At 43.7% G+C, this 12251-nt stretch overlaps 1 protein-coding gene across 1 annotated transcript in view; it reads right to left on the bottom strand.

Moving 5' to 3' along the window:
• Nucleotides 1-12050, bottom strand: part of FER1L6 (fer-1 like family member 6) — a 180925-nt gene extending 168875 nt beyond the window's left edge. Inside the window, exons 1-4 of the mRNA XM_023223018.2 lie at nucleotides 11974-12050; nucleotides 4312-4432; nucleotides 1595-1649; nucleotides 1366-1497 (exon numbers count right to left, since the gene is read on the bottom strand). Of these exons, the coding sequence (XP_023078786.2) occupies nucleotides 1366-1497; nucleotides 1595-1649; nucleotides 4312-4432; nucleotides 11974-12049 (384 nt within the window). The 5' untranslated portion in view covers nucleotide 12050. The remainder of the gene's footprint in view (nucleotides 1-1365; nucleotides 1498-1594; nucleotides 1650-4311; nucleotides 4433-11973) is intronic.
• Nucleotides 12051-12251: the final 201 nt, after the last annotated feature.

The raw sequence follows: 12251 nt of genomic DNA, 5'->3' as shown, positions 1-12251 counted from the left end.
TCTCGCTCTGTTGCCCAGGCTGGAGTTCAGTGGTGCAATCTCGGCTCACTGCAACCTCTGCATCCCAGGTTCAAGCAATTCTCCTGCCTCAGCCTCCTGAGTAGATGGAATTACAGGTGTGTACCACCACACCCAGCTAATTTTTGTATTTTTAGTAGAGACGGGGTTTCACCATGTTGATCAGGCTGGTCTTGAACTCCTGACCTCATGATCCAACTGCCTTGGCCTCCCAAAGTGCTGAGATTACAGGTGTGAGCCACTGTGTCCATCCAAGATAACAAGAATTAAGAATGTACTGCATTTTTTGAAATAATTCATTGTATCAAAGTGCTTACAGGTAAGAAAATGCCCCTGTCCTGTGCACTGTTCATTTGAGTATACATTGTTACCTCTTTGGAAGGCAATTGGCGACATGGAAATTTTAAATGCATATACCTTGTGACCCAGTTATATACTATTATAAGTAGTAGCAAAAGGTTAAAAGCATTTCATATTCATTCATGAGAGACTGACTGGTTTAGTATATTATGGTATATCAAGGCAATGAAAAACTCTTCAGCTAGGAAGGCAAAATGGGGATGAACTGTACCTCCCCATAGGGTTTTATTTTCAAGATACTTTGTTTTGTGAAGAGTCCAGAACAGTGTGTATAGAATGCTACCATTTGGGTACAATATTTCCTTGTATTCTGGTACTTGCTTGAAGTATCTCTGGAAGGATACAAATTCCTAGTGAGAATGAATGCTTCCAGGGAGAGGACTAGGGGATTGAGGATCAAAGATCAGAGGGAAACACATTACTCTATATCATGTTATACTTTTTGTCTCTTTTACCATATTTTTTTCACCACATAATATTTTTATTTTAAAAGGAGAATTTAGCATGTATGATATTTAGAAACCTCTCTGAGATTTTCCTTTACAATTTCTACACAGCTTAGAAAAATGTAACTTTTACTTTCCAAAGCAGTATGCCTGTTTCAAAAACAATAATTAAGTTTCCAATGTCTCTGCCAGGAAAAAGAATGTGTATCTTCTCCCTAACTCATGTTCAATCAATTTATTGGCTATAAACGCAGGGCTTATAATGGATGAAAATGAGCTGATAAGAAAACATGTGTTGAAAACGTAGCAATGAATTTAAAAATCAGGAGGAATTCCTTGCCTCTCTTTTCCATGACCTTTTTGTGAAAAGCTTTAGGGAGCTGTGTTTGTAAGGAGAATCAGTGAGGTTTGCCATGGGCTTAACTGGGGGCCTGGGAGGGAGGCAGGAGGAGCACAGCTCTTCTGTTTGACTGAAGGATCCTGCAGAATGGTGGTGAAGAGAATCTTAGTGCAAAGGCTGTGAGTGACCTCCATGACTTACTTCATTATAAAATGGGCTGTTGGTTCCTTCCTTCACTGTGCTTTGCTTCTTCTCATCCCCAATCTCAATGGTCACAACTGGGTCAATGTTCTCACCCACCAGCTGGCGAGCCTCGGTGATGGTTATGGCAATCTACAACACAAAGCAGTGTGGATACCATGCCAGACATTGCCATCCATGCACACGGGAAGCACTGGGGGAGGCTGGGCAGGAAGAGCCAGTCACTTACTTGATAATTTTGGGATTTGACCTCTCCATCATGGATCTTAGTCAACAGTTTTGATCTATTAAAAGAAAGTTTAATATATTTGTTTCATCAAGGAAGAATATCCATGTCATGATAATATTCTCCCAAGTATTTCAAGTCCTTTCATTTCATATTATTACATATTCTCTCTACATCTCTGTGGGAGATAAGTATAAGCAGACAAATGACTTGACCTCTGAGTTTTTTCCATCCTAAAAATGGGGCTTATAATAGCATTTCTGAGATGATTGCTAGAATTAAATGATATAATGCATATAAAGGTTTAACCCAGTACCTGGCAAGAATAAATGTCAGTCCTTTTAATATGATTATCAGTATTTTTTAAAATTTTAAAATGAGAAACTGAGATGCCTCAGCAAATCAGTGGCAGAGCTGGGTCTAAATAAGGAACTCCCAGTCTCCTGCTTGATTCCATACACAGACCACTCTGCCATGTCTAATAGATATAATCATAATTGCTTTTGAAAGAATTGGTAAAGGAAAAAATTGAAAGGAATAACTAAAGATACCATCTCCATGAGCTTTCACATTCCAGGGGATTTCATTTATCTGGACTGTCACAAGTAATTGAAAACAGATGTGCAACACCTGGGCATTCAGAGATGGATAACAACAGAAAAAGATGAAGAATTCCTGTTGTCATAGAAGCTGAAATCAGTGGGAAATGAACTGAGCTTGAGTTCCTGTTGCATCTTGTCCCCTTGGTTACTAACAATACTGTGTTGCATTTGACTTCATCCCATTTCTGCTGATTATAATTCAGTTCAACAGAGAACAGATTAAGTTGGTAAAAATCTCAGGGCATTGGAATCAGACTGATCTGAGTTAGAATATTTGTTCTCTCCAATTTTGAACTTTAGTTTTAATTTCTGCAACTGAAAGTAAAAATAAGAATTCTTACCACACAGGGTTACTCTGAGGACTCAAGGAGACAATGCATGTAAGAAAGGGTAAATATCATTTAAATTGGTTCATCAATAAGGTGGCAAATTTGTACTGATTATTTATTATGTGAAAGTCCAGTGCTAGAGTCAGGGGAAAAATGACAATGAATAAGCCATCTTCCTGGTCCTTGAGAAGTAACAATCTACCATCCACGGGAGAGAAGACAGAAGTATATTAAAAAAGAACTAGTAGGCAAGTGTAAAATGTGTCATAGGGTAAAGAAAATATGACAGAAGAGCTGTTGAGAAAAAATTCTTGAGGACCAGGGTACACAACAAAGATTTCACTGCAGAGGCTGGATTTGAATTGAGCATTGGTGGGTGGATAGAATTTCAATTGCTGGAGAATGTTCTGACCAAGGAAAAAGAAAAAGGCTGTTATTCCTTATTTCTCTTTCTCCTGCCTTCCTCCACTCAATGCTATCACCCTGGTGAACTGAATGGGAAGTAATGTCTTAAGTATTAAAAAATGATTGAAATCCCTATTCACAGACTATGGTAGAGGGGTGGTGGTCGTCAGGATGCAGCAAAGGAAGGAAGGAGATATTGCAGTGAGTAGGTGTGTACACATTTCATGTCTTCTTTTGGGTGTCAACTTCTGAGTTATCACCTTCTCTAATTCCCACTGCCCTCTAACCCACATATATGCACCCTGCCATCCTGTCACAACCCAGAAACAACAACTCAGGATCAGCCACATGGGGAAGCAGTAATTTGCTTTATTGATAGTAACAACTCTGAGTGGAAAAGAAAGGGAAGGGCATGAGGAATTATCACAAGTAAGATATTGACATAAACAAATATGGCAGACTGAAAGCATTGTTAGCCCCAGTCACTGGCTTCTCTGTATCCAAACTTGTTGCCCTGTAACTTTTAGTCTCTTCCTACTCTTATGTGGGCTGGGCTAGTAAGTTGTATTGGTCAACAGAAGGCAGCAGAAATGACTTCTGCCAGTTCCAAGCCTAAACCTCAAGAGACCTTCTGTATTTCCACTCTCTTAGAACCCTGCCATTGCTACCATTGGAACAAGCTCAGACCAGCCTGATGGAGGATCTGGTATCATGCAGAGGACAGCCGGTCTCAGCTGAAGCAGTACTAGGCCAGGCTACCACCAGCCAACTCCTAAACTAGTCAGCAGAGCTGCCAAATGACTACAGAAACATGAATGATGCATCTGTAACTATCTGGGATCAGCAAAACTATCCAACTAATTCATTAGCAATAATAAATGCTTATTATATTAAGTCACAGATCTGGGGGCTATTTGTTACACATCACTGCTAACTGATACAGCAAAATGCATGCAGAAGGCCAGCTTGTTTTGACTTTTTGTTGGGTAGCATAAGAACCACCTTCTGATTTGAGACAGACAAGAAGCTAAGATAATGAGCACCTTGATGAATCAGAGAGCAGGTAAGAGATAGCTCCTGCTGTCATTCCTGAACTGTGAGCGACACGAGCAACTTCACTCAGGAGATTTAAGACCAGAAGCTTGTAGAACCATGATCCTGGCCTGATGAAGGCTGAACAGTATCAGCCTTCTACAGCCAGCCCCTCTATGGCCAGCACTGCCATAGAGAAAACTGAGCTGACAGTCTTCCTGCCTTAGACTTTGCCTGCCTGTAGACAGTGACTATGTCTTACTCTCCTCTCTTCTCCTAGCACCTGCAGAGGTGCTTGGCACATAGGAGATGTTCAGCAAATATGTGTTGACCACCTGCATCCATACTGTACCTTCTCTTTGGAGGAGCTGAGGGGACAGGAAAGATAGAAGCATCATCATGGACCAAATCTCCTCTTGGTCCTTCCTGGTGAGAAGGCTCCTCCTGTGGCGCTTCAGTGTCACCTTGACTATCTAGAGAAGAAAACAAAGGAAGAAAATGCTGTGAAATTGACACGTGGTGGCAATCGAGCCTCTATCTTATGCCAGCCGGTGGCAAGCACCATAAGTAGTACAAGGAGACTAGAAGGCAGACTCTACCAGCATAAAACTTAACATCTTATTGGCAGAAATGCCAGATACATCCTTCATTTTTCTACAACTTATGCATCTTCTGTTTCCAAAAAAGAACAGATTTATGTGGATGGGATTGTGAAAAGAAAAATCAGATTATGAATCTAAAGTGTAAACTAAAAATAAAATCCTAAGAACCAACCCCACCCAAGGGGACCCCAGAAAAATCTTAAAAACTGAGTTTTTGGCTGGGTGTGGTGGCTCACTCCTGTAATCCCAGCACTTTGGGAAGCTGAGGCAAGTGGATCACCTGAGGACAAGAGTTCAAGACCAGCCTGGCCAACACGGTGAAACCCCATCTCTACGAAAAATACAAAAATTAGCCAGGCATAGTGGCGGACACCTGTAATTCTAGCTACTTGGAAGGCTAAGGGAGGAGAATCGCTTAAACCCAGAGGGGTGATGGTGCAGTGAGCTAAGATCACACCACTTCACTCTAGCCTGCACAAAAGAGCAAAACTCCATCTCAAAAAACAAAAAGAAAAAAGAAAAAAAAGAAAAAGAAAAAGAACGCAAAACAAAAACTCTGAGTTTTTGGCAATGATGAGACAGGAGGTCAGGCATACCTCATTATACTTCCTTTTTGTGGTTTAGACACAACAACTGACCAGCATTAATGTTGAAATAGAGATCATAAGACTGACAAAATGGACTCTTTATGGCAATAAGATACCAAATTACAAACAGGACCTAAAGTCATGACAGGAAAAGGTTAAGTCATGCACTCCTACACTTAAAAAAAAAAAAAAAAAAAAAACTATGCTCTAACTGCCACAGGTTTTTCTTTTTCTCTAGCAGCTGCATAAGCACCAGCCTCAAGATAAGCAATAAACAATTTACTGCTTGCCCACCACTGACAGACACTGAATAACTGACTCCCAGCCCCTGTTCTACAAGCTATAACTACAGCTTTAATTAGACAAGAGACTGACTTCAGTGACTTTCTCCTGATAAAAAGATCACAGACAGACCGGGCACAGTGGCTTACGCCTGTAATCCCAGCACTTTGGGAGGCTGAGGCAGGCAGATCATGAGGTCAAGAGATCGAGACCATCCTGGCCAACATGGTGAAACCCCATCTCTACTAAAAATACAAAAATTAGCTGGGAGTGGTGGTGTGTGCCTGTAGTCCCAGCTACTCAGGAGCTGAGGCAAAAGAATCACTTGAACCTGGTAGGTGGAGGTTGCAGTGAGCCCACATTGCACCACTGCCCTCCAGCCTAGGGAGACAGAGGGAGACTCCGAGACTCTGTCTCGAAGAACAAAACAAAACAAAAACCCACAGACCATAGACTGATTCTGTTTAGAGTCTGCACACTTGAGTGCTTTTGTTTCTTAAAAAGATCTTTTTACATATAGGGCCTAATTCTAATACATTTAAATATTAAGTCTCTACCCCAAGGTAAATATTGGTCATATATAACATGCACGTGTGTTTAGTACACATGCATCAAGACCACCTTCATGAATATTCATAGCTCCTCCTGTAACCTGTAAATATTTATATCTGACCAACCCTTTCAGTTTGAATTCCTGTCTTACTCTTCCGTTTCTTGAAGTGTCTGCCTCTGCGCTCTGTGGGAGGCTATACTTCCCAGACCATCAACATGGGCCCCTGGCAGGCTGTAATCCTTCATAAAAAATATAAAGTCTACTTTCTAAATTTATAAATTGTATGGTTTAAGTTAACTAAAGATATGTTTCAAGTCATGGCCTTGCCGCAGTGGAACTTCAGATGCATCATTTATTCTCTGAGCCTCATTAGCAAACTCTGATGTGCATGAGCATCATCTAGGAAGCTGCTAAAATTCAGATTCTGATTCAGTAGGTCTCGGTGTGGCCCAAGATTCTACGTTTAATTTTTTTTTTTTGAGACGGAGTCTCGCTCTGTCGCCCAGGCTGGAGTGCAGTGGCACCATCTCCACTCACTGCAAGCTCCGCCTCCTGGGTTCACGCCATTCTCCTGCCTCAGCCTCCAAAGTAGCTGGGACTACAGGCGCCTGCCACCATGCCCGGCTAATGTTTTAAATTTTTAGTAGAGATGGGGTTTCACTGTGTTAGCCAGGATGGTCTCGATCTTCTGACGTCGTGATCCGCCCACCTCGGCCTCCCAAAGTGCTGGGATTACACGCGTGAGCCACCGCGCCTAGCCCTATTTTAATTTTTTTGGAGAGTCTTACTCTGTCTCCCAGGCTGGAGCTGGAATGCAGTGGCAAGATCTCAGCTCACTGCAGTTTTGAATTCTTAGGCTCAAGGACCCTCCCACCTCAGCCTCCTGAGTAGCTGGGACTACAGGCACACTCCATCACACACGGTAAATTTTTTCTTGTTAATATTTTTTTGTAGAGACGAGCGGGCCTCTCTATGTTGCACAGGCTGTCTCAAACTCCTGGGTGCAAGCAAATCTCCCACCTTAGCCTCCCAAAGTGCTGGGATCACAGGCATGAGCTAACATGCCCAGATAAATTCTGCATTTCTAACAGCTAGATGCCAGACGAGGTTACTTCTGCCGTCTGCAGGTCAATTTTGAGTAGCAATGTGTGATATTCTGAAAAGATAGCCAGTCCTAATCTCTGAAGCCTGTAAATGTTACCTTATTTAGAAAAAAGGTCTTTGCTGATGTGATTACATTAAGAGGTTTGAGATGAAGTGATCCAGGTGAACCCTAATTGCAGTCACATGTATTCTTAAGGGAGATTTTGCATAGACAGAAAAAAAAAAAAAAAGGTGGCAATGTGACCATGGAGGCAGAGATTAGACAGATGCTGCCACAACCAGGAGCTAGAATTGGCGACCAACAGATTCTCTGGAAGGAGTGAGGCCTGTGATTTTGGCCCAGTGATACTGATTTCCAGCATCTGGCCTCCATAACTGAGAGAACACATCTGTCTTCTTCTAAGTTACTGAGTTAGTGATAGCTTGTGACACACTAGTCCAGGAAGGATCAGTTTCCCTATGAAACAGTACACATGCATTAGGAAACTTAAATGAACAGATAATAAACATATTCCTTAGAATCTTTTCCTCTCCACCCTAGATTCTAATTTAATTCACCTGGAATGTTGCTGGATGTCGAGATTGTTGAAATTCCCCAGGTGATCCTAGATGTACAGCAAAGCCTGAGAACTGCTTCTCAACCAGACTTTCGGCAAAAACGAGAGTGGCTGAGCCTTTCCTAATAAACCGAGAGACTCTGTATGATGTGGTTCAAAGACCTGAATCCAAAAGATTTGGGTTCAAATTCCAGTCATTCCACTTTCTAGTTCTATGATTTGAAGGAGTTACTTCTCTCAGCCCCGTTTCCCTCATTTGTAAAACAAGGCAAGGTTAACATCATTTACCCCCACAGGTTTGTCAGGAAGATTAAACAATCTGTATGAAGCCCCTAGGTTTACACAGGGTCCATGGTAGACATTCAAGTCTATGGATTCCCAGTTGCATGACTTGAGCAAGTCACCCAGAATTTCTTGGCATTTTTTTCCCTTGCCCATAAAACAAAAGAATTGGGCAAGAAAAGTGGTTTTAAAATTTGTTAAAGCAACAGAATCCTTTTATAAATGTAACTTGATATGGAACTTCAGTATATAACACAAGCCTGTTTATATCACACTGTTTTATGTTCTATGGAGTGGAATGCGGACAGCGGCTTCCTGCAGACTCCCATAGTTACCACCTTCAGACACTCCTGAAGCCATGGTTCAGAATCCCAGGGATCCAGGGGACTCACCTTTCAAACCCATCCATTTAATACTTTCTAAGGTACCTTCCAGCTTTGATGCATGTTGGTTCTCTGATTTTAAACAGCAAACCACACACAACAGTACTGCATCCGAAGAAACACAGCCATGTCCAGGGAGCTCATGCACATAGACGAGGCCTTGTAGGTGCTCAGTAGCTACAGAGAGCCTCTCTGCATGAATGGAAGTCTGCTTTTATTACCCTTTCACTCAGGAAATAAAGACAAGCCCAACACTACAGAGCTGCCAGAAGGAATGCCAGTGCCTGGCTGTGCTCCTTGAAGCAGCAAGATAAAATACCTGCTCCCCTCCTTGACTGTAAGGGCCTTCAGGCTGGGCCTTGCTGTCAAGTTTCAAGTTTCCAGTGAACATTCAAAGACACCTTATATATGCAAGAAAAGGTGCTAGGTTAGATGCTGGGGATGCAGTACACCACCCTCCAGGGGCATACATTCTGTACATTCTGGAGGGTGAGACAGACCTCGAGGTAGAAAGGTAGTCAGCTAAAGCTTCTTCTACAGCATTTATTCACTAATTTATTGAGTTTCTACTTTGTTCTCTTCAGTCTCTCACCATGGAGCATCCAGGGTGACCTTATAAAAACCAGACCATGTCACTTTTCTTAAAACCCCCTAATGGCTTTCCATTGCACTTAGAATAAATCTGAAGTCCCTACACAATCTTCAATTAGAGACCTGCTCCATCTGGTTCTGCCCACGCTTCCTGCCCACCTGGCCCTCTCACCCACTTCATGCGCTCTATCCACAAGGCCCCCTTTCAGTTCCATCTAACCTCACAAGCTCTCTGCTGCTGGGAATTTTTCACAGGCATCCCTCCCCCTGCACTGCTTTCCTCCCTGCCCATCGCCCAGTGGGCTCCCTCTCATCCTTGAAGTTGTAGCTTAAATGTTACCTCCCCGGAGAATTCTTCTCTGACTGCACTGGGAGACTCCCCAGCAGCCCACTGTCTGTTTTGGGTTTTTTTTTTTTTTTTTTTTTTTTAATAGGACTTTTCTCAACTTGCAAAGCCATTAGTTACCTCAGCCATAGTCCCAATAGGTAACAGATGGTATAATCAGAGTAAGATGATTTGAGGACGTTTTACAAAGATGTTTGTGTAGGAACACCACAAAGGGTCTTGTCATCATCTGGGGCTCGCAACAGCCAAGCTGTTGCCACTCTTAGGCACCCCACAAAATTAGCAGAGAGAGAGCAGTTACTGGAACCCCGTAGGAAAGGAAGTCTGGTGGGGTCAGCCTCCCTGTGAGGAGCAGTGACCCTCCTGTAGGTGAGGGACAGGGTCACCTGGAGCCTGACCCATGCTCCTCCCTCCCACACCTCCTGCTGGGGCACCCCATTGGCCAGAGCCAGCCTGAAGGCAGAGGGTAAGAGATCTGGTCCACGCCCCCATAGAGGACACAGAGCAGCTGGCTAAGGGTGGAGAATAGATCCAGAGGGGCAAATAGAAAAGTCCTGCACAGAGCTGTCCTCGGACCATCCAGTCTTTGCCATTAGATGCCCAGAATTTAGCCTAGGGCTGACACTTAGACATTCCATTAATACATTTTGAATAAATGAGCAAATGGATGATTGTGAGAGGTACCCAATAACTATTTGTTGTGTAACTAATGGCTAGGTTAGGGTAGGGTAAAGAGAATTTTAAGAATTTAAGATGTAACTACGGTGCCTCAAAATACACAGACAAAAAAGCAAGAGACTTAGAAAGTTTCCAAACATTTCACCCCAGAGAGCCATAACTTTCCAGGCCAGGTCAAGAAGGCAAGGCCAAAGTCTCTGTTCTGTGGGCTTTGTTCCTTCAGTTTCCCACAGGGCTGGCCTCTGGACAGCAGGATGGATGCTGTTTACTTTCTAGGAGGTGCCGGATTCCTCCCTGCCCTGTTTGCTTTGTGGGCTGCAGACTCTAGAATGAGCCACAGGAGCAAACTCCTCTGAAATGCCTGTGGTCAACTGCCCTAGGTATCAGCCAGCTTCTCAGGGAGGGCTCTTAACTGGTGGCCGCCCATGGGGTAGGAAACCCAGGCTCTGACGTAAGACTCACCTGGGATCAGGAGCCAGCTTCTCCACTTACTAGCTGTGTGACTTGGGGCAAACCACTTGCCTTCTCTGAACCTCTGTTATAAAATGGGGGCAACAGAATCTACTTTTCAGAGTCATGAATGATGTATGTTAAGAAAAAGCAGCAGAGACCTATTAACTATGTCATAAATACTAGTTTTCGTAAGGTCCTAGAGGGAAAGGACTATGCCTTATTCAACCTTGTGTCACAGGGCCTACCACAGTGTTATAGTTTCAAAGACACCAGGAATAACCCCAAAGTCTTTTCCACCCACTCCCTGGTACAGTTTCATTGAATCAACAGGGACTTTTAAGCTTTAAGCCTTGTCCCCACTGAAAATACAATGTCCCTCATTTTCTATCCAAGGCTCTTAATCATTATCAATACCTGTGTGTAAATGAGTTTCCATACTTTTCTACCATAAGGATAGGTTCTACCTGAGGGCAAGGAGTGAAGTTGTTACAACATATTACTACAGGACATCTGCAGTAGATGGCAGTGCAGCAGGCCCCCCAGGAGACAAAAGGGGTGAAGATTAATGAGACCCACGGTACAATTTTGATTTAGGAATGGTCCAGAAAACTAGCCTTGAGCTGGTTTTTAATCAAGGCTATGTAGCAGGAGAAGTCTCCAGAGGACCACCCCATCTGTCCACTTGGAAACCGTTGATCCAACTTGATTCAATAAACACTGAAGATCTACCCAATGCTGGGCCTGGCCTCTACTGATGCAGTTCACGCTATAACTCAAGACTTTGCCCTTTTGGAGAAGGAAGTAGCCCATTCTAAGAGCAGAAAGTGAGATAGCCGGGATTTACATCCCAACGCTGTTGCTTCCTGGCTGTGTACCTCCCATGCTCAGGGCCGGCTGGCTTCATGGATATGCGGTCTGTGCAGCCATACGGGACCCCAAGCTCAGAAGAACCTCATTGCACTTGGCTTAAGCTCTGCTGTCACCATCTTGACACTTTTAATAACTTCTTAACAACCGCTGTGCATTTTTATTTTTCACTGGGCCTTGCAAATTCTGCAGCATCTCTTCCACACATTATTTACTCTCTCTGCATCTCTGTAAACTCATTTGTAAAACCAAGGTGACAATACCTACTGGGAAGATGGTGGAAGGATTCAATGAGATGATGTGTGTGAAGCCTCCCCCACAGTAGCTGTGATCCTCTTATTTTCAAAATCCTGCTTGATCCTCCCCACAGCTGTGTGAGATCAGCCCAGCAACCCACATCATGACATTAGACAAAGGAGAAGCTGAGACTCAGAGCCACCCATCCTAGGTCACAGGACAAATAAGAACAGAAACAGAGTTTGAACCCTGCTGCTGCTTTCTCACGGGGACCCCTTCCATCCCCACTCACCTGTTTGGCCCAGATGACCAAGGGCCTTGGGGGTTATCCTGGGCCCACACCTGGGACTGGCAAGACCTAAAGGGTCAGGGGGCAGCACACTCAAACTCCCCCTCACTCCCATTGAGAGGGAAATGCATTTTCAGCCAAGCAGGGGTCCACTCTGTGACACTCTCAGGCCCCAGTGGTCAGCGCCCCACCCCCAGCCTCACCTTTCGCAGCCTTGTTGGCTAGGATTAACCCCTTCTCTGCCTTATTTCTCTTCTTCTTCAGCTTCAGCCCAAACATCCCCTTTCTGAAAGAAGAAAAAAAAGAAACAATAATAAAAAGTTTGAGTCATTCAGGCGTGTTAGGAGAAGGTAGACACATAAACACACCAAGCTTCATGAAGCCCATCAGCCTCCTCATCCTCCCAGGATGGGGGCAAAAGACAAGTGTCAGTGGCACCCAACAAGCTCTCCAGGGAGCTCTCCTTTTGCAGAAACCACAA

The sequence above is a fragment of the Piliocolobus tephrosceles genome, chromosome 7, assembly GCF_002776525.5.
Source record: "Piliocolobus tephrosceles isolate RC106 chromosome 7, ASM277652v3, whole genome shotgun sequence".
Lineage (NCBI taxonomy): Eukaryota > Metazoa > Chordata > Mammalia > Primates > Cercopithecidae > Piliocolobus > Piliocolobus tephrosceles.
Note: the sequence above shows the minus strand (reverse complement) of the source record. Positions and strands in the feature narration are given on the sequence as shown.